Source organism: Molossus molossus, unplaced genomic scaffold, assembly GCF_014108415.1.
Source record: "Molossus molossus isolate mMolMol1 unplaced genomic scaffold, mMolMol1.p scaffold_m16_p_9, whole genome shotgun sequence".
Lineage (NCBI taxonomy): Eukaryota > Metazoa > Chordata > Mammalia > Chiroptera > Molossidae > Molossus > Molossus molossus.
This window is the reverse complement of record NW_023425403.1, coordinates 27676191-27699743: the sequence shown is the minus strand read 5'-3', so window position 1 is coordinate 27699743 and position 23553 is coordinate 27676191. Positions and strand designations below refer to the sequence as shown.

The window sequence follows — 23553 nt, the reverse complement described above, 5'->3', positions numbered from 1 at the left end:
ACATCAGATAAAGTCAGAATGTTTGTTGTAAACAAGTACAAAAGCAAAAATGACAAAATATTTTTGGAACTGAGATAAATAATGTTTAAAAACCAGGAATTTATTAACAGTATGCTAGATCTAAAATCCCAATTCACATAACAGAAAAATCAGTGGAGTGAGAGATGGAAGAAAGTAAAAATACTATGCATCCCTAATACCAAAGGGAATCTCAAAAATGTTTCTAGTTCCATATGGTAATATTGTGCACTTTTTGTTTCTATGCCATACTCTTTATAGAAATATTTCATTACTAAATGACATAGTGAAAAATAACAAAGAAAACTCAATAGGATAGTAAAAAAAATAGTAAAATTTAAAGTATGCTATGTCAGAAAATACACAACTCACATGTTCAATTAACTAAAAATAAATAAGTCACAACTTGATACATACAGATTGGTGGTGATCATTACAACTAGGTAATTTGGCTATAGATATCCAAAATAATAAGATGTACATACTATATTAATGCTTTGATCAATCTCTCTTCTAGGGATTTATCCTAAGACTATAATCAGACAATTGTTCCAGAATGTGTATCCATTTAAGAATGTTATTCACAGGGAGTTTGTGACAATGGAAAGCTGGAAGTTTTAATATTTATAATAATGATTTTTTAAAATAAATTATTTTTTTATTTTTAAATTGAATACCAAATGTGAAGAAAGAATGATATTGGCCCAATTTTAAGATGGAAAAAGTTTTCCATAATAATTTCTAAGTTAAAAAAAAGTATTTTTATGTTTATTTAGAAAAACATTTAAGAAGATATACATCTATATTGTTCATGGAAATTGCCTTTGTGTATTGATTATGAAAATGTATCCTTAATTCATATATCTATTAAGGTAACATAGATATTTAAACAAATATTTGATAATATATTAACACTCAGAAAGATGCAGTTAGAAAATAAAACTATATTTTAATTCATTATTAGTTTAATTCTAAAACTGAAGTTGACCTGGATATTCCTATTTGCCTTTCATATACATTTCAGAATATTTTTCTCAGTTCTCTGTACCCATGTATCCAACATATATTTTGATTGAGTTTATTTTAAATATTCAGAAACCTACATATACATAGATTAGTGATGTTGGAAAAGAGAAGGATAAGTTTTAAAGTTAAAAATTAAAAAAGGGAAAAGTAAAAACAGCTTCAAGTTCAATGAAAAAGAAAAGCAAAATATTTTAAATAATAAGACTCAAAGTACATAGGGAATTTCCGTTGTCATAAGTCTAGAAAATAAATGTTGAATTAATTATAAAATATAAAACTTAAATATGATACATGATAGTTTTGTTTTATTTTGATCCTTACCTGAGGACTTTTTTTGTTTTGTTTTGTTTTGTTTTGTTTGCATTTATCTTCAGATAGAGCAGAAGGGAGAGAGGGAGAAAGAGAGAGAGAAAAACATCGATGTGAAAACGATGCATCGATATGAGAGAAACACGTTGACTGGTTGCCACCCACACGACCCCAACCAGGGACAGGGACAAACTGCAACAGAGGTACGAGCCCTTAGCGGGAACCGAACCCGGGACTTTGGTCCACAGGCCGACGCTCTAACCACTAAACCAAACCAGCCAGGGCACAGATGATAGTTTTAAAAATGAAAATGTGAGTTACAAATCTGATTGAAACCTAATAGTTTCAGAAGATGCTAAACTGCTGAACTGTAATAAAAAGTATGCTGTTCCAATACCTACTCCCACCTGCAGTGTATGAGTCCTACTTGTCTGATATTCTCACCAACCCTTGATGTCAGTATTTTTAATATGATCCACTCTTGTAGAAGACACTCATTTTTATTTTTATTTGTCTTTTTCTGATGAGTAATGATATTGAGCAATTTATTTTATGTTTTGAGCTCCTTTGATATCATCTTTTGTGAAGTTTCTCTTCAAATATTTTGACTACTAGGTTCTCCCACCTTTTGGTATTGATTTGTAGGGATTCTATGAGTATAAGTCCTTCGTTAGAAATATGTATTAGAAAAGTGTTTTCTTACTTTGTGACTTCCTCTTTCCCTTTTATAAGGAAGTTCTTTGGGAAGCAAAACATCTTATATTTTAAAAAATTTTATTGTATTGTGATATGGACACTCAAATTAGATTTTCTTTCTTAACAATCTTTAAGTGTACAATACAGTGTTATTGTTAACAATAGAGACAATGTTCTAGAGCAGATCTCTAGAACTTGTTCATCTTGCATAACCGAGACTTTATTCTCATTGATTAACAACACTACTTCTTTCCCTCCCCTCATTCTGAGGCAACCACCATTCTACTGTCTGCTTCCATGAGTTTCACTGTTTTAGATATCTCATATAAGTGGAATTATGCAGTTAATTTGTCCTTCTGTAACTGACTCTTTTACTTAGTATAATGTCCTCAAGATTCAACTATGTTGTAATATATGCAGGATTTCTCCTTTATGGCTGACCAACATAGAATTGCATGTGTATATCCCATTTTTTAATCCATTCATCCATTGTTGGACATTTACTCTGCATTCACATCTTGGCTATTCTGAATAGTGCTCCACTGAATATGGAACTGCTAACATCAACCTGAGATACTTATTTCAATTATTTTAGAAAATATCCAAAAGTGGTTTACTGAATCACATAGTAGTCTCATTTTTAATTTTTTGAAGACTCTTCAACAGTTTGCATGGTGAAGGTAATAATTTGTATTCCCACCAACAGTGTATAATGGTTCCAATTTCTCCACATCCTTATTAACATTGTTATTTTGATAATAGCCATTCTAACAAGTAGTCATTATTGTTTTGGATTTCTCTGATGATTAATGACACTGACTATATGTTCATACACCAGTGAGTCATCAGTATAGAATTTTAGGAAAAATGCCTAAAGTGTTTAACCCATTTGTAAATCAGGTAATCAGTTTTGCTGCTGCTGCTGCTGCTGTTTTGGTTTTGACTGTAGGAGTTCCTTATATATTTTGGCAAACGACCCTTTACTTGATACGTGGTTTACAAATATTTTCTCCCATTCTGTAAGTTGCCTTTCACTCTGTTGAATATTTTTCTTGCTATGCAGAAGCTTTTTAGTTTGATATAGTTCCATTTGTCTATTTTTTACTGTTGTTCCTGTATTTTTGGTGTCAATACAAAAAATCATTCCCAAGACCGATGTCATAGAGTTTTCTCCCTGTATTTTCTTCTATGATTTTCACTGTATTATGGCTTACATATAAGTCTTTAATCCATTTTGAGTTGAGTTTTGTGTATAGTTTAAGGTAAGGGTCTAATTTCATTATTTTGTATGTGGGTATTCCATTTTCCCAACACTATTTGTTAGAGTCAATCATTTCCCCATTGTGTATTATTGGCAGTCTTTTCAAAGGTCAGTTGATCATATATGTGTGAACTGATTTCTGGGTTCCCTATTCTGTTCTATTAGTCATTATCATTTTTATATCAGTGCCATGCTGTATGAATGTACTTCAAACTAAAAATGTGTATGTATTGATTATAAGTTGTTACCAATACCTTCTTTTCTCCTAATATCCAAAAAATCAATAATATGCAATGTTATTACCTGATATTGCTCATTATATCCTTTCTCTTTTTATTTTGAACTATTAGGTAATTTTTATCACTTACATTATTCTGTGTGTGTGTATTTTATTTATTTATTTTTGTTACAGATGTTTCTCCTTTTTCCCACATTGACACCCTCCTCCCCATCCCTCCAGCCCTGTACCCAGCTTTGTTGTCCTTGTCCATTGGTTATGCATACATGCATATAAGTTTCGTGGTTTATCTCTTCCCCTTGCCACCCCCTCTTTTGAAGATTGTCAGTCTGTACCCTATTTCACATCTCTGGTACTACCCTCAGTCTGTTCCTCAGACTGTAATGCTCATAATATTCCAAAAATAAGTGAGATCATGTGATACCTGCCTTTCTGTGCTTGGTTTGTTTCACCTAGGATAATACTTTCCAGGTCCCTCCATGTCGTCTCAAAGGATAAGAGCTCTTCTTTCATATAGCTGCATAGTACTCCATTTTGTATATGTACCACTGCTTTTTTATCCATTTGTCTACTGATGGACACTTGGGCTGTTTCTAGATCTTAGCTATTGTACATAGTGCTTCTATTAACATGGGGGTACATATATTCTTTCTAATTGGTGTTTCAGGCTTCTTAGAGTATATTTCAAGAGTGGGATCACTGGGTCAAATGGCAATTTAATTTTTAATTTTTTGAAGTAACACCATACTGTTTTCCATGGTGACTGCACCAGTCTGTATTCCCACCAGCAGGGCACTAGAGTTCCCTTTTCTCCACACCCTTGCCAACACTTGTTGTCTGATGATTTGTTGATGGCGGCCATTCTGACAGGTGTGAGGTGATACCTCATTGTTGTTTTAATTTGCATCTCTCTGATGATAAGTGATGTTGAGCATTTCTTCATATGTCTCTTAGCCATTTGTATGTTCTATTTGGAGAGGTGTCTATTTAGTTCCTCTGCCCATTTTTTAATTGGGTTCTTTGTATTCCTTTTGTTGAGCTGTATGAGCACTCTATATGTTTTGGAAATTAACCCCTTATCTGATATATCATTGGCAATTATGTTTTCCCATACAGCTGGTTGCCTTTCCATTTTGATGGTTGTTTCTTTTGCTGTGCAGAAGCTTTTGAGTTTTATGTAGTTCCATGTGTTCATTTTCTCCTTTGTTTCTGTTGCCTTAGGTAACGTGTCAGTGAAAATTCTGCTGCGTGTGATGTCTGAAATTTTGTTACCTACATTTTCTTCTAGGATCTTCATGAGTCACATTTCAGTCTTTTATCCATTTTGAGTTTATTCTTGTGTATGGTGTAAGTTGATGGTCTAGTTTCATTTTTTTGCATGTAAAAAAATTTGCAAATTTGCCTACACCATAGATAAAGAGACTGTCTTTACTCCATTGTATGCTCTTGGCACCTTTGTCAAATATTGATGGAGTATAATGTTTTGACTCAATTTCTGGGTTTTCTGTTCTATTCCATTGATCTATATGCCTATTCTTGTGCCAGTAGCTTTTGATTCTGGTAGTTTTGTAGTACAACCTAATATCCAGTATTGTGATCCCACCTACTTTGTCCTTCTTTTTCTAGATTGCTGTAGCTATTCGGGGTCTTGTCAGATTCTTGTTTTCCATGACCTTGATTACTTCTTGCCATTCCCTTCTGGCTTGTAGTGTTTCTGTTGAGAAGTCAGCTGAGAGCCTTATGGGGGTTCCTTTGTAGGTAACCTGTTGCTTATCTCTTGCTGCCTTTAGGTTTCTCTCTTTGTCTTTAATTTTTGGCATTTTCATTATGTGTCTTGATGTGGGCCTGTTTGGGTTCTTCTTACTTGGGGCTCTCTGTGATTCTTGAACTTGAATGCCTTCTTCCTTCACCAAGTTAGGAAAGTTTTCTGTCACTATTTCTTCAAATATATTCTCTAACCCTTGCCCATTTTCTTCTTCTTCAGGGACTCCTATGTTTCGAATGTTATTATGTTTCCAGTTGTCCTACAGTACTCTTAAGCTGTCTTCCTGTTTTTTAATCGTTTTTTCCTTTTGGTTTTCTGATTGGTTGATTTTTTCTACCCTGTCTTCTAATTCACTGATCCAGTCCTCAGCTTTCTCTACTCTGCTGGTTAGTCCTTTTAACGTGTTCTTTATTTCTGCTATTTCTGTCATTCTTCATTTCCACTTGGTTGGTTTTTAATGTTTTTATATCTTTACTCATGCTGTTGAGCTTCCTCAAAATCATGGCCCTGAACTCTACCTCTGATTACTTACTTAACTGCATTTTGTTTATCTCATCTTCAGTAGAGTTCTGTTGTTCTTTCATTTGGGATTTGTTTCTTTGTTTCACCATTTTGGCTATCTCTGGGTTTTGGAGCCTGCCAAATTTTCCCTGTGGGTGTTGGTGTTCTGCTGTTTGTGGTTCCCTCTACTGGGTTTGGATGAGCATGGGAGAGCTCACATTAAACACCACTGTCAAGTCTTACTTTTATGGGTAGATTTGCAAGCCTAGGAAAGGTTCAGTTTTCCTCTAGCTTTTTGCCAAGAGGCTATTAGTCTCAGTTACTTGAAGAGCCTTGGGTTCTCAGTTGAATGAAAAACTCCCTCAGGTGTTCAGTGTAAGAGGATTTCCAGAGGATGGGGCAGATGCTGGTTGTTAATGAGCCTAAATTTGCATTTTTTGGCTCACCTGTGTAGGGTTGAATCTCCGAGGGAGGGACTGTTGCTTCTCCCCACGGCTCTGGGATGGAGCAAACTGGCCACCATCCTGTGTGGCCGTGTTTAAGCAAAAACTCTGAATGCCCTCCAAATCCCGGGTGTTCCCCATAGAGTTCCTCTCCAGTCTTTCCTCCCTCTGACAGAGCCCAAGGTCAGTGGCTGTGGCTAATTTAATGCTCTGTCACAGCCCTATGCACTGTACAGCTGGCTTGAGATTTTAACCTCAAGGGCACTGCTCACAGCTAAGATTACTTACTGTTGCCAGTGTGCTCCCAGCCTGCCACACTCTCATGCCTCCACATACCTACCAGTGTCCCTGTTTATATGGTCCTCTCCAGCTGCTTTTCTGTTGCTTTTTCCTGATGATTTGTTTTTACTTTAGTTGTAATTCCAGTTTGGTCCTGGGGAGATCATCTGTGTAGCTTCCATGCACTCCTCCGCCATTTTTTTTTTTTGAGTCCTCACTTACATTTTTATTTTTATTTTTCCTCGTATATTTTTTTCATTTATTTCTGCTCTTTCCTTAATTATTTCTTCCAATCCACTGTCTTCAAGGGCAAAGAGTTCCTCTTTTTCTGTCTCTTTGATGGAGATTACAATGGAAAAAGAAATACATTTCTTCTCTGTTCTGTAATACGCATTTTATTGTGATTGAAAGGATTAAAGTATACTCTTATCTAAAAAGCAGGGATATACCTAATAGTTGTAGAACCTAAAACAGTCTGCCTTAACCATCAGGTTAGGATGGTATTGTTCATATTTAATAGTGCTCTTAAATTAGAATTCCCTCAGTTTAGGCATGTATTTCAATATTCGTTACAGAAATATAATAGTCAGTGCACAACTTTGTACTGCAAGGATGAAGAGAAAACTTAAAAAACAATCTTGGATGCTATTGAAATATTCTCTTTTCATTTTCATTTTTTATTATTTTGTTGTTGTTGTTAATTCTCACCTGAAGATATTATCCCATTGATATATTTGACAGAGTGGAAGGGGAGGAGGAGAGAGAGAGGAGAGAGAGAGAGAGAGAGAGAGAGAGAGAGAGAGAGAGACATCAATGTGAGAGAGATTATCAACTGGCTGCCTTCCACAGGACCCAGATCCATGCTGGGGATCTAGAGTACATGCCAATGCTCTAACTGTGGAGCTAAACCAGCAGAGCTCTCTTTTTCTATTGTATCCATCATTAGCTAAGGGAAATTTTCATATACTACTAATAGAGGGGAAATATCTAATTTTATAAAATAATGTGCATGATTATTCCATGGTTTAATCTCTAAATTTACTTTCCAAGATGAATCAATGCAGTAAAATAAATAAAAACTCCAAGTCTCTATTTTATTAATAGTAATTTTTCTGAAATAATAGTATAACAATAAGCACATATGGCATCCCTTTTAGTATCAGTCCTCTTTTTATATGGCAGTAAAATGTCATCAAGATACGTGCTTCTTACTAATATTCAAAAAAAAATTCCATCATTTGTGTACTCACTCATAGATGTTAGTGAGGGTGTACGAAAGTCACTCCTTTAGTGTAGATCAGGAAAGAATGGTGAGATATCATGAATCCAAATTTTATTATTAAGGATTATAAAAATAATTTGCAATGAGAACCAAAAGGAATATTATGAACAAATGTTTTGATTTCAAATTAACAACTCTTAAGTGTTCTAAACAATGACCAAACCATACAATGCCAAATGATTAATCACACTGTTCTACACTCACCTTACATTTGTGGATAACTTGCTAATATTGCTGTCTTCTTCTGACACAGATCTATAAAATTAATAAAACTTACTTTAAAGTGGGGAAATTTTTAAATGTTAATTAAGTGACTATTTGAATAAAGAATGTTTTCAAAGAAACAGAGTGATTCATTAAATGAAATATCTTCTTCCAATTAAATAATACAAACAAAACAGATGTGGTCTCAATATTAGAACAAGTGCGGTCAGCTACCTTGCTTTGTTGATTAACTCCTCTTATCCTCATTTTATATTTATTCAAGTGTTTATGTTAAAAGCTACATTCGTACAGACAGGGCCCCTGATTCTATGTTATCCCTAAATCCTCAGGTAAAATTAAGCCCAAAACATTTAGTAGTAGTCAAAAATTTCCTATATATTTTAGTACATATTTCTTTCTTCCTCTCATAACACATACTTCATACAGGTTTTTCCTATCAATTTTTGGAACGCAAAACTAGAGGTAAATATTTCTGTGGGAAAATACAGTAAATTATTAATAAAGATCTTAATAATGATGTTTAAATATTTGGGTAACTCACAGAGCTAGCACAGTTGCACAGCAGAAGTATGCTGGGCCCAAAGATATTTGTGTAACTGATTACAGGTAATATGGTGATTTCACTTACTAAGTTGTTGTACTTAAAAGCTTTCAATACATTGGAAAACTATTATCTCCCACTTTATAGAATTATGGAGAATGATTTTAAGAACATAAAGATATCACAGTTTTTTACATGCAGATTCAGAGATATAATCTCTAGTAGAAAGAGGTTCTCTAATAAAGTTGTTTTCCACTGCTCTGAAACTCTGTATCTAAAACATTTCTTTTTCACAAGTTCCCTTGAAATGCAATGCCACCTATTCTCATGAAGCCTGTTGACAATATAACTAGACAGGGTCAGTGGGCTAAGAGACTGATTAAACCACAATATTAAAAGCACCCATATGTCCTTGTAAAGTGATTCTAGTGGTAAAATGAGTAAAACAAAAGTAACATGAAGAATACCATACTGGTTTGAAATATATCCCTTGGGCTTCTCCTCATATTGCTTTACCTATAGTCTTAGATAATTCTTCATGAAACCTGAATACTCTTTTCTTGGCTTATTTAATGAGTTATTTTATATACATACATACCTCTTATTTTCCGTTTCCCTTCTGTAGCATAGCTCTCTTATTTTATCCTGCTTTATTAAAACAGCAGCAATAATGATAAGCACAGGTAAAGAAATGTAGAAAATGAGTTGAAATTGGCGTTTTGGAGAAGGAGTAGATCTTCCATCCAAGTACCTTCTACCTAGAATAGAAAATAACCCATTTCAAATTATGTCAGAGACTTTATTAACCAAATAAAAAGGTGGAGAAGCTATCATTACCAACACTATTCCCAAACACCAATCATTGTATTCATACAAATTATACATCTAATAAAATTCAAAAAAACTAATGTACAAAATAAACTGTTACTAGTGCTTTACTAATGATTTTGCATTTTTGATCTTCCACCATATGGTGATGTTATTGACTAAAGGTAATGTTATTTCATGAATCACATGTTTAATATTTGCAAACATTTCTTCAATTCTTTTCTGATACCACTTTTACAAAGTTCAAACATGCATACCACAATTGTGAGAGTTAAACATGGGAAATGTGGCATTTAATTTATCTTACATTACTACAATTTTTCTAAAAATTAATAATTAGTAGTTGCTAAATAAATTAGTTATTTAACTAAGTTGTTTAATCAAGTATGTAGCAACAAGAAACTAAAATGGCTCTAGGATTATTTTATAGAATATATGGCTAAGCCTGGCTTTAACCCATTTTTTACTAACTAGTGCTAATATCAACATTTTTCTTCTCAGTTCTCATTCATTCTCAACTGAGAATGTGCTCCTCAGGTTCCACCTCTTTGTATATATCAGCCACCTTTCTGGATTGATACTATGTCAGTTCGTTTTCTCCTCTGTTCATTGGCCTGTCTCCTTTTATTGGATACACTGTGTATTATTTGCCAGTTGGAACAATGGAGGTGACAGGCAGAGGAACCACTCTCCAACTACACTTACCAATGATCACTGAATCTCAATATACTCCTATTGTAATCACCCTGGAGCTTCTACCTTTTCCCATAAGATTTTTCTAGTGAGTTCAAGGTAGGAAGTTCAACACTTTCTGCTTGTCTGCTTTGTGCATGTGATTGAGGTTCCTAGTATTATTAGGATCAGGATTACATTGTATTTGTAATCAGAAAGCCATTGAATCAGATGAAGAGATTCTCTGGCTGTATGCTGCAGATTGTTTCTCAGCTACTTAGACAGTCTTTTGGGTAATCAATGATATTACTTGGGTTTGAAAAGAATGTAATATATTCCCAGGTGGCCTCAGAAGCATGAGTAGATTTTCCAGGAACCAGAAAAATTGGTCTTACTTCTTTCCCCTATACTACTGTCTAGTTTTAACAAGCACTACTAGTAATAGCCAAGAAAGAATATTTTCTACTAACTCCCCTTTCAATTTGGTGTTCTTTATTTTATTAACTACTCTGGATCTCCATTTTCCATTAGTAAAAACTAGTCCCCAGTAATCTGCCTCAAAGCTTCTGCTACTTCATTCCACAGATGCTTTAGGGAATCATCCAAGCACTTAACTATTCATGGCTTTTCACCTCCTCCTTTTCATTACCCCAAAGTGTTTTAGCCTTTATTAGTAAAGGGTTTAATCATCAGATCAGACTCCCCATAACATAGGTCTTACCCACACCAAACATTACAGTCAAACATCAGGTATAGAAAAATAGATTATTTTCCTGGAGAGGTCTGAATCCATCTGCTGCATCTCCCAAAAGTTTCCCTTGATTTGCAATCCCCCCCACCACACACACACACACACACACACACACACACACACACACACACACATTCTCATTGACTTCTGAAAACAAAACAGATGATAATTTTGAGTAAAATAGAAATAATATTGTTCATAAAGGAAGCTATCTCAGTTTTGTACTGTTAAAAACACAGCTTACATAATTACCTTGCTTCTCCAATTAACTATTCCATCATAAATCAATAAATTGATTTTTTTAGAGTAAGCTATATATATACAGATAAGTACATCCTGCCAATAACATTTTAAAGAGAGGGACTCTTGGTATTTTTCTGCCAATAAATACTATTAATGTGTGTGGTGGTTAATTTTATGTGTCATCTTGACTGGGCCATGTGTATCCAGATACTTAGTCACATATTATTCTGTGTGTTTCTGTGAGGGCATTTTGGAATGACATGAACATTTACATTGGTAGACTGAGTAAAGCCGATTGCCTCTTCTAATATGAGTAGGCCTCATCCAATAAGCTATAGGTCTTAATCAAACTAAAATGTTGATTTTCTCAAGAATAAGGGAGGCTTCTTCCTGCCTGAAGAAACTGAACTGAGACATTGGTTTTTTCTGAGTTTCAAGCCTGCAGACCTTTGGACTCGAACTAGGCTATCAGCTCTCCTAAGGCTCCAAGTGTGCCAACTCACCTGGCAGATCTTGGGACTCTCTTCAGCCTCCATAATCACATGAGCCAATTCCTTATAATTTCTCTCTCTCTCTCTACACACACACACACGTGCGCACACACACAAACATTCACACACATCCTATTGGTCCAGTTTCTCTAGAGAATCCTGACTAATACAGATTTTGGTACTCAGATAGGGTGCTACTATAACAACTACCTAAAAATGTGAAAATAGCTTTGGAACTGAGTAATGGTAGAGGCTATAGGAATTTTGAGGAGCATTTTAGAAAATCCTTGATTGTTATCAAGGAATAAGTATTTTTCACATGTTCATGAGAAAATAATATATGTGTATAATTCTATACACATGTTAAATTATCATGCTCTTATTTTGGTCTGATACACAATCTGATACAGCTTTGTGTTAGCTCTCTAAAAAGTGGGTCACCCTAGGTATTACTAATCTAAGATACAGATTAGTTTGTCCAGGAGATTCATTATGTATTTGCTCCCCAAGGAAAGAGAGTAAGGGTAGACAGCCCTTTTCTGCACCCAGATTATTTTAGGCGGGCTTTCATACATTCTGGAACAGGGAGTATCCCCCAGTTTTATTCAGTTTTATGCAGACCTTCTTGATCTCAAAACAATATTCAGGAAACCTTAGGTGGGAAAGTAGAGATTCTACAGAGGAAGTTTCAAAATTGAAGCTCCTATAATTCAGGAGAAAGGAACAAAAGACAGCCTGAAAGATTCTAGTGGCATTAATATAACAATGAGTACTAATGCTATTTTAAACCAGGAATATATAAAATAATCCAAAGCAAATAATTTAAATTAACTAGTGAAATTATATGCATTGAAATTTCTACTTTTAAAAGTGCCTAATGTTGGATACACTTCATATTAGTAAATAATGTCAATGTTGATATAGAAAAAAAATTACAAACTTATACTGACCAAGATTATTTTTACCTTATAATTAAATAAAATTGTGTCTTTTTGCTTCAGTTGTTCGGTAATCTAGCTTGTAATCTACACTTTAATTTATTCTCTTTAATATAATCTTTCTATATGGTTATTAAAATATTTTACTGTTGATATAATTGCAGGTGTCCCCCTTTCCCTCCTTTTTGCCCACCTCCATCCACCTGCGCCTCCCCCTCCCTTGGACTTAACCACACTATTGTCCAAGTCCAATGGATACACATATATGTTCTTTAGCTAAAGATACTAACTTGCTTCAGCTATGTGCCCATCATCCACACTTCCAAACTGTCCTTTCTTTTCTAGGCAAGAAGGAGGAACATACCCTTTGTCACAATGGCAATGGTTTAAATTATTGCAAACCTGGAATAATCAGAAAACAGAACAAATTTTTATATACAAAGATGATTTACAATAGAGAACAATGAATATCTACATTGATTCAACAGATAATTTATTCCAGAGAAGCTATCCATTCTATAAAATGTATCTTTAATAGACAAATTCGAAATAAAGAGAAGAGATGGCAGTGGGCAGGACCGGAGGGAGGGTGAGTGTGTGAGAGAGTAAGCAAGTGTGTGAGAGAGTGTGAGTGGATGTGAAGGTGGACGACCAAACCAAAGCAGTGCAGAACCACGGAGCAGAAAGTTCCTGTGCTGTGGACAGGAGCAGCTGGCTACAACGGTAAGCTGCCCTTCAGGGCCCTTCTCCCTGCTCTGCGGGGAGGTCCCACCATTATGGAAGATCCCGGGTCTTCCCTGGGAAGAGGCAGTGGGAGCTGCTAGGGCCCAGCAACCTGAGCCCACCAACACACCTGCCACCATCATACCAGTGGACACTCTGTGTCAACACAGACCAGTGCACTAGTACTGCAGCTCCCAAGGTGCTGGTCCCAGAAGCCGCCAACAGCCCAGAGCCCAACACCATCCCCCATAGTAACAGACCAATCAGAGTCTAGATATACACCCAGCAACAGAAGCTGGGGAGCAGACATCCATCCCCAGGCAACAGAAGCACAGACCAGCAGCTGAGACCCATCCCTAAAAACTACAGCAAAAGCTGAGCAGGAGTTGAGCCCCACAGGGCAGCAGCACTCCCCAGCCACCAGCTGCAGGACCTGGGGCTCCACAGAGGCCTGTGCTGTCCAGCAGCTCACAAGGACAGTGGGAAACCAGAGCCTGAGAGAGACTGGTGCAATCCAACTGCCTTCTCACAGGACCTGCAGGGTACAGGGGCACCAGAGAGGCCTGTGCAACCTAGTAGGGACTGTGTTATCCAGTTACCCGTGTGACCTGTGGGGTGCTAAAGTACCTGAGAGGACTGTGTGACCTAGCAGGGACTGCACGACCTAGTTACCCACAGGGCCTGTGGGGTGCTGAAGCTGCAGAGAAGCCTGCATGACCCAGCAGCCCATAACATAGGCTTAGAGCCGGGTCCCCAAAGGGACTCTGCAATCCAGTTACCCATGGGACCTGCAGGGCGCTGGGGCACCAGGAAGGCCTGTGCGACCCAGCTGTGCACAAGATAGGCATAGAGGATGTGAAAATGGAAGTGGAGTGAATATAAGCTACACAGACAATCTCCCAGAACCAAAAGGGAATTACAACAAAAATAAAGACAAATCTTTGGAAAAAAAGCAACAGAAAATCAGCAAGATAGGAACATATAACCAGGGACACTGGTAGGACCTGCAGAGGCACGAAAGGGTGGCAGACTGGGAGCCATGGACAGCAGCAGTCTTAGATGTGAGCAGCACCCTTGGGGAATAAAAACCAAGCTTGCTCCATAGCAAAGAGGGCCTGGACATAGTGATAAAATAGCCACAGCCACTCACCTGGGGGCTACAGCAGAGGAAGGGCAGACTGGACTGGAACTCTGTGGGGACACCTGGGATTTGGAGGGCACTCAGAGTTTTTGCTGAGTTGTAGACACAAAGGACATTGGCCAGTGGGCTCCTTCCCAGAGCTGTGGGGAAAAGCAGCAGTCCTCACTCCCCTCAGACAGTCAGCCTTTCCCAGGTGAACCAAAGAAATGCAAATTGAGGCTCATTGATAAACAGCATCTGCCCCACCCCCTGGAAATCCTCTTTTGCAGAACACCAGGGCTACATTCCAGGCACTGAGTAACTGAGACTACTAGCCTCCAGGAAAAAGCTAGAGGATAGCTGAACCTTTCCTAGGCTTTCAAATCTACCGAGGAAAAGAAGACTTGAAAGTGGCGTTTAACGTGTGCCCACCCAGGCTCATCCAAACCCAGTAGAGGGAGCCACAAACAGCACAACAACAACACCCACAGGGATAATTTGGCAGGCTCCAAAACCCACTGAGATAGCCAAAATGGTGAAACAAAGAAACAAATCCCAAATGAAAGAACAAGAGAACTCTATCAAAGATGAGATCAATGAAATGCAGCTAAGCAAATTATCAGAAGTAGAGTTCAGAGCCATTATCTTGAGGAAGCTCAACAGCATGAGTAAGGACATCAGCACCATGAGTAAAGATACAGAAACACTGAAAACCAACCAAGTGGAAATGAAGAATGACATAGCAGAAATCAAGAACACATCGGAAGAACTAACCAGCAGAGTAGAGGAAGCTGAGGACCATATCAGTGAATTAGAAGACAGGGTAGAAAAAAAATCAACCAATCAGAAAACCAAAAGGAAAACTATTTAAAAAACAGGAAGACAGCTAAAGAGAACTGTGGGACAACTGGAAATGTAATAACATTTGCATCATAGGGGTCCCCGAGGAGGAAGAAAATGGGCAAAGGTTAAAGAATATATTTGAAGAAATAATGACAGAAAATTTTCTAACTTGGTGAAGGAATAAAGCATTCAAGTTCAAGAAGCACAGAGAGCCCCAAGTAAGAACCCAAACAGGTCCACACCAAGACACATAGTAATTAAAATGCAAAAAGTTAAAGACAAAAAAAGAATCCTAAAAGCAGCAAGAGAGAAGCAACAGGTTACCTACAAAGGAAATCCCATAAGGCTCTCAGCTGACTTCTCATCAGAAACACTACAGGCCAGAAGGGAGTGGCATGAAGTAATCAAGGTCATAAAAAAACAAGGATCTCAATCCAAGACTACTCTATCCAGCAAGGCTATCATTCAAAATGAAGGTCAAATAAAGAGCTTCCCAGACAAAAAAAAAAAAGAAAGAAAGAAAAAGAAAAAAGGTTAAGAAAATATATTAACACCAAACCAGCACTGCAAGATATGCTAAAAGGATTGCTATAATTTGAGAAGAAATGGGAAGAAAAATATAATCACAATAAACAAAAATGGCAATAAATAAGTACATATCAATTATCACTTTAAATGTGAATGGTTTGAATGCTTCGATAAAAAGACACAGAGAAGCTGACTGGATAAGAAAGCATGACTCACATATATGTTGTTTACAAGAGACCAAACTCACAACAAAAGACTCACGTAGGTTGAAAGTGAAGGGATGGAAAAAAATCATTCAAGCAAATGGAAAAGAAAAAAAAAGCTGGGGTAGCAATACTCATATCTGATAAAGTAGATTTCAAAATGAAGGCCATAACTAGAGACAAAGAAGGCCACTACGTAATATTGAAAGAATCTATCCAACAGAATAATATAACCTTAATAAACATATGCACTCAATATAGGAGCACCAACATATATTAAAAATCTTTTGGAGGACTTCAAAGGAGAAATCAACAGCAATACAATCATAGCAGTAAACTTCAATACCCCACTGACATCACTGTATAGATCTTCTAGACAAAAAACTAACAAGGAAACAAACACAGACTCTAAATGAAGCGCTAGATCAAGTGGATTTAATAGATATCTACAGAGAACTACACCCCAAAACTGCAGAATTCACATTCTTCTCAAGTACACATGGGACATTCTCAAAGATAGACCACATGTTAGGGCACATACTAAGTCTCTACAAGTTCAAGAAGATTGAAATCATATCAAGCATCTTCTCAGATCACAATGGCATGCAATTGGAAATCAATTGCAACAAGAACATGCAAAGACATTTAAAAACATGGAGGCTAAATAGCATGTTTTTGAACAATTGGTTACCATGGAGATCAATGAAGAAATTAAAAACTTCCTGGAAACCAATGAAAATGAACACACAACAACACAAAATCTATGGGATGCAGCAAAAGCACTTCTGAGAGGGAAGTTCATAGCACTAGAGGCCTACCTCAAAAAGCAAGAAAAAAATTCCTGGTCACGATGGCGGCATAGGTAAATGTAGTATCACATCCTCCCACAACCACATCAAAATTACAACTAAACTACAGAATGTACAGAACATCATTCAGAACCACCTGAAATCAAGCTGAATGGCAGTCCTACATCTACGGAATTAAAGCAGCAGCTGTATCAAGACTGGTAGGAAGGGCAGAGGCATAGGGGCTGGTTCAACACACTCTTGTGGCAGATAAAAATCAGGAGGACAACTGAGCTGGGAAGGCCCTTTCTGGGGACTGACGGGTCCCCGTCCCACACCAGGCACCCTACTCAGGGTTCCCATGCCAGAAAGAGAAGTCCTCATAATTTCTGGCTGGAAAAAACAGTGAGAACTGAGGCTCAGGGAAGCTGAGGTGGCTGGAGCCCCAGGCAGCTCCTCTTAAAGGGCCCGCACACGGACTTATCTAACTCACTCCCTCTAAGCTTGGAGGGGAGGCAGCTCGAGAGGCACCAGAGACATACAGGGAAGAACTGAGCTATTTGGCACTGGAGCAAGGGCTGGAGAGGGGGCTTTCTCCGGGACAAATGTGCTGTCAGAGACCTGTGTTCCTTTGGTGAGCAGACAGTTGCCATATCTGGGACTCCCAAATCCTGGCTCACACTGGTTGCCCCGCCCTGGTGATTCCCTGAGGCCCCGCCCTGCTACCCAACTTTCAGGCCCACCCAAGCTGTTACCAGTTGCTTAATCACAGGATTGGCCTGTCTTAGATCATGCTTCAAATTTTCCTAAATTCTTTCAAACAAGCAGCATCTGGTCGCAGATAGCCCCATATTCCTCAATAAGTAATACACAGAAACAAACAGGGAGGCAGCCAAAATGAGGAGACAAAGAAACAGGACCCAAATGATAGAACAGAAGAAAACCCCCAAGAAAAGAACTAAACAAAATGGAGATAAGCAACCTAACAGATGCTGAGTTCAAAATACTGCTTATAAGGATGCTCAATGTACTTAGTGAGGGCCTCAAGAGCATAAAGAAGGAACAGTCAGAAATGAAGGAGGCATTAACTAAAATAAAGAATAATTTACACAGATTCAATAGTAGAGTACATAAATACAAGAAGCAAACCATTGATTTGGAATATAAGGAAGAAAAAAAAAAAAAGCCCAATCAGAACACCAAAAAAAAAAAAAGAATCCAAAATAATGAGGGTAGTGTAAGGAGCCTCTGGGACAACTTCAAGTGGGCCAACATTCACATCTTGGGGGTGCCAGAATGAGAAGAGAGAGAACAAGAAATTGAAAACCTGTTTGAAACAATAATGGCAAAAATTTCTGTAACTTGGTAAAGGAAACGGACATACAAGTTCAGAGAGCACAGAGAGTCCCAAACAAGATGAACCCCAAGACGCCCACACCAAGACACATCATCATCAAAATGCAAAAGGTTCAAGACAAGGAGAGAATGTTAAAAGCAACAAGAGAAAAGCAGTTAGTTACCTACAAGGGAGTTCCCATAAGGCTGTCAGCTGATTTTTCAAATGAAACTTTGCAGGCCAGAAGGGAGTGGCAACAAGTATTCAGAGTGATGAAAAGCAAGAACCTACAACCAAGATTACTCTATCCTGCAAAGCTGTCATTTAGAATCGATGGCCATATAAAGACTTTCCCAGACAAGAAAAAGTTAAAGGAGTTCATCACCACCAAACCATTATTATATGACATGATGAAGGGTCTTTTTGAAGAAAAAGATAAAATATATGAACAAACAAAATGGCAATGAATACATATCTATCAACAATGTAATCTACAAACAAAATGAACAGGTAGAACAGAAACAGTCTCATAGATACAGAGAACATTTTGTTGGTTGCCAGATGGGAGGGCAGTTGGGGGAATGGGTGAAAAAGGTGAAGGGATTCAGAAGTACAAATTCATTGCTAAACTGACAAATCTCAAAGGGAAAGGGGTTGGGGGGTGGGAAGAAATAAACCAAAGAACTTATATGCATAATCAATGGACACAGACAATAGTGTGGGAAAAGGTGGGAGGGGGGCGGGAGTGGGGAAGAGAGGGTCAATGGGAAAAAAATGAGGAACATCTCTAATACATTCAACAATAAAGATTTTGAAAAGAAAAAAAAAAAAAAGAAAAATTTCTAATAGACTATCTAACCTTACAACTTAAAGAACTAGAAAGCAAACAAAAAAGAAAACCCCAGAGCAAGTAGAAAGAAGGAAATAGTAAAGACCAGAGCAAAAATAAATGACATGGAGACCAAAAAAACAATCCAAAGGATCAAGGAAACAAAGACCTGGTTCTTTGGATAGATAAACAAGATTGATGGACCCTTGGCTAGACTCACCAAGAAACAAAGAGAGAGAATCCAAATACACAAAATCAAAAATGAAAGAGGAGAAATAATAACTGACACCACAGAAATACAAAGGATTGTGAACAAATATTATGAACAATTATATGGCAACAAATTTGACAATTTAAGCTAAATGAACAAATTTCTAGAAACACTTAGTCTCCCAAAACTGAACCGGGTACAGATACAAAACTTAAACATACCAATAACACCAAAAGAAATTGAAGATGTAATCAAGACTCTCCCAGCAAACAAAAGCCCAGGTCCGGACAGCTTCATGAGGGAATTTTACCAAGCATTCAAAGAAAAACTAACAACCATTCTCTTCAAACTATTTTAAAAAATTCCAGATAAAGGAAGACTTCCAAACTCGTTTTATAAGGCCAGCAAAATTCTAATTCCAAAACCAGAAAAAGACACTGCAAAGAAAGAAAACTACAGCCCAATATCACTGAGGAACAAAGATGCCAAAATCCTGAACAAAATACTAGCATATTGGATTCAGCAATACATCAAAATAACTATTCACCATGACGAAGTGGAATTCATCCCAGGGATGCAAGGCTGGTACAATATTTGTGAATAAATAAATGTGATACACCACATAAACAACATAAAAGATAAAAATCATATAATCATATCAATAGACGCTAAAAAAGCATTCGACAAAATCCAGCACCCATTTCTGATAAAAACGCTCAGCAATCTGGGAATAGAGGAATCATATCTCGACATAATAAAGGTCATATATGAAAGACCTACAGCCAACATCATACTCAATGGGCAAAAACAAACAGCATTTCCCTTAAGAACAGGAACAAGACAAAGATGCCAAGTTTCGCCACTCTTATTTAACATAGTACTGGAAGTCTTATCCACAGCAATCACACATGAAGAAAATAAAAGGCATCCAAATTTGAAATTAGAAAGTGACACTGTCATTATTCGCAGATGTCATGATACTATACATAGAAAAACCCAAAGACTCCATCAAAAATTTACTAGACTTAATAAATGAATTTGGTAAAGTAGCAGGATACAAAATTAACATCAAGGAATCAATGGCATTTCTCCTTTTTTTTTTATCCTCACCCGAGGACATTTTTCGATATTTTGTTCAGATAGAGTGAGAGGGAGAGAGAGAGAGAGAAACATCGACGTGAAAGCGACACATCGAGTGGTTGCCACCCACACGACCCAACCAGGGCCGGGGACAAACTGCAACCAAGGTACATGCCCTTAGCGGGAACCGAACCCGGGTCTCTCCGGACCGCAGTCCGACGCTCCAACCGCTGAGCCAAACCGGCCAGGGCTCAATGGCATATCTATACACCAATGATAAACTCACAGAAAGAGAAACTAAAAAAACAATTCCATTTACCATCATAGCAAAAAAAATTAAGATACCTAGGAATAAACATAACCAAAGAAATAAAGGACCTATTTGCAGAAAACTACAAGTCATTGAAAAAAGAAATAGAGAAAGATATAAAAAAGTGAAAGCACATACCTTGTTCATGGATTGGAAGAATTAACATCATTAAAATGTCCATATTACCCAAAGCAATCTATAGATTCAATGCAATCCCCATCAAAATCCCAACAACATATTTCACAGAACTAGAACAAATACTTCAAAAGTTCATATGGAACCAAAAAAATACTTCGAATAGCCACAACAATCTTGGAAAAGAAGAACAAAGTAGGAGGGATCACATTACCAGATTTCAGGTTATACTACATAGCCACTGTAATTGAAACAGCCTGGTACTGGCACAAAACAGACATACAGAGCAGTGTAACAGAGCAGAGAACCCGGAAATGGACCCAAAGCAATATGCTCAATTAATATTTGACAAAGGTGGCAAGAGCATACAGTGGAGTAAAGACAGCCTCTCTAATAAATGGTCTTGGAAAAATTGGACAGCTACATGCAAAAAAAAAAAAATTAAACTAGACCATCAACTTACACCATACACAAGAATAAACTCAAAATGGATAAAAGACTTAAATGTGACCTATGAATCCATAAAAGTCCTAGAAGAAAATGTGTGCAACACAATTTCAGACAACATATGCAGCAGAATTTTCACTGATTCATTACCTAAGGCAACAGAAACAAAGGAGAAAATGAACACATGGGACTACATCAAACTAAAAAGCTTCTGCACAGGAAAAGATACAATCATCAAAATGGAAAGGCAACCCACTGTATGGGAGAGCATAATTGCCAATGATGTATCAGATAAGGGGTTAATTTCCAATATATGTAGAGTGCTCATACAACTCAACAAAATGAAGACAAAGAACCCAATTTAAAAATGGGCAGAGGAACTAAATAGACACCTCTCCAAATAGAACATACAAATGGCTAAGAGATATAGGAAGAAATCCTCAACATCACTAATCATCAGAGATATACAAATTAAAACAACAATGAGGTATCACCTCACACCTGTCAGAATGGCCGCCATCAACAATCATCAAACAACAAGTTTTGGTGAGGGTGTGGAGAAAAGGGGACTCTAGTGCACTGCTGGTGGGAATGCAGACTGGTGCAGCCACTATCGAAAACACTGGTGTTACCTCAAAAAATTAAAAATTGAACTTCCATTTGACCCAGTGATTCCACTTCTAGGAATATACCCTATGAAGCCTGAAACACCAATAAGAAAGAATATATGTACCCCCATGTTTGTAGCAGCACTATTTACAATAGTTAAGATCTGTAAACAGCCCAAGTGTCCATCAGTAGACAAATGGATAAAAAAGCAGTGGTACATATACACAATGGAGTACTATGCAGCTGTAAGAAAGAAAGATCTCTTATCCTTTGAGATGACATGGAAGGACCTAGAAAGTGTTATCCTGAGCAAAACAAGCCAAACAGAGAAAGACAAGTATCATATGATCTCACTTATCTGTGGAAGGTAATAAGCATAACAGTCTGAGGAATTGGGTAGTTCCAGAGATGTGGACTTGGGGTACAGACTGACAATTCCCAGAAGTGGGGGTGGGGGAAAATAAACTACAGAACTTTTATGCATATATGTATGAACAACGGACATGGACAACAATGTGGAGACAGGGTGGGGAGGGATGGGGCTGGGGGAATCAGTGGGGGAAAAAAGAGAAGCATCTGTAACAAAAATAAAATAAATAATAAAAATAAATAAATAAATAATAGAGAAATTCAACAAATTTTCACCAATTTTTTCTTGAAATTGTCTATACCTTAAGAAGTACATATAACTTGTGTTGCCAAGTCCATTTTTTAAATTTTTTTCAACTCTCCACATAGCCAATCCCAAATATTGCCAAGTGTTAGTAACATGCCATTAATCACATTTTCTTTCTAGCTTTACAGAGCAGCCCAGACCCTAAATGAACTAGAAAGACAAGCAAGAAAATTCTAATAACCTTTATTTACTAGTTTCTGCCTTTTCTCTGTAAAAATAAGATAATTAGGGTTATATGGAAACACGTGGTGCTTATAGCACACCCACCCTACATATTTACCATTTATATATCCAGAATCATCTTAAATGTTTGTACTTTATCTTCTCTGATAGTTTGGCAAGATTTCTTAGGAAAATAATACTAAAGCTATAAAATATAGACTCTTAAATGACACCACGTAGTATAAAAAATGATTTTGAAAATTACTCAAGTAATTTTATAAATCTCCAAACTGTTTATTGAATTTGCAAAACATGTTGCTTACAATGAAAATTGAAATTACTTACTCCCTTGTTATTACAAGTTGTAGAACTCTTGCATGCAGCAGTATTGGTCAAGTACTTAATCTCTCTACAGATAAAATCGACACAAAGCTAAAACAAAGCAAAAGAAAATGAAAAACAAAGTCAAATAATTAGATTTTGTTCTTTGATAATACAGACAAAAATGAATAAAATTTCAGAATTCATATTTCCAACAATTAGCGTAAAATTCCATAAAATAAAGTAATTGTGAGTACAGTGAAATAAGCTGGATATTTTTAGATTATAAAGACATAATCATATGTGAAAAGTTGGAAGTTTTACTTTTTTACTATCTAGAACAGAAGTCCTCTTAGATATGTATTTGATTAGTTCCTTGAATTCAAGAATTCACTGAGAAAAGATGGCAGCTGGCAGGACCAGAGGAGAGTGAGTGTGTGAGACTATGAGTGAGTGTGAGAGAGTGTGAGTGGATGGGAGTGTGGACAAGCAACCTCAAGCAGTCCAGAAATGTGAGGCAGAGGGTTCCTGTGATGTGGACATGAAACAGCTGGCTACCACAATAAGCGGCTTGTCAGTGCGCTTCTCCCTGTGCAGCTGGAAGGCCGCGCAATTTTGGAAGATCCCTGGTCTTCTCTGGGAGGAGGCAGTGGAGCAGATAGGGAGCCCACCAGTGCACCTTGCACCATTGGACCAGTGGACCCTGCTGTCAATGGGGAGCAGCA

General features: G+C 37.1%; 1 protein-coding gene across 1 annotated transcript in view; it reads right to left on the bottom strand.

Moving 5' to 3' along the window:
* The window catches only part of LOC118622327 (disintegrin and metalloproteinase domain-containing protein 5-like), a 108403-nt gene that overhangs the window by 11466 nt on the left and 73384 nt on the right, over positions 1–23553 (bottom strand). The window contains exons 17-20 of the mRNA XM_036249777.1: positions 22853–22939; positions 12798–12909; positions 9183–9342; positions 8023–8073 (exon numbers count right to left, since the gene is read on the bottom strand). Coding sequence (XP_036105670.1) covers positions 8023–8073; positions 9183–9342; positions 12798–12909; positions 22853–22939 — 410 coding nt within the window. The remainder of the gene's footprint in view (positions 1–8022; positions 8074–9182; positions 9343–12797; positions 12910–22852; positions 22940–23553) is intronic.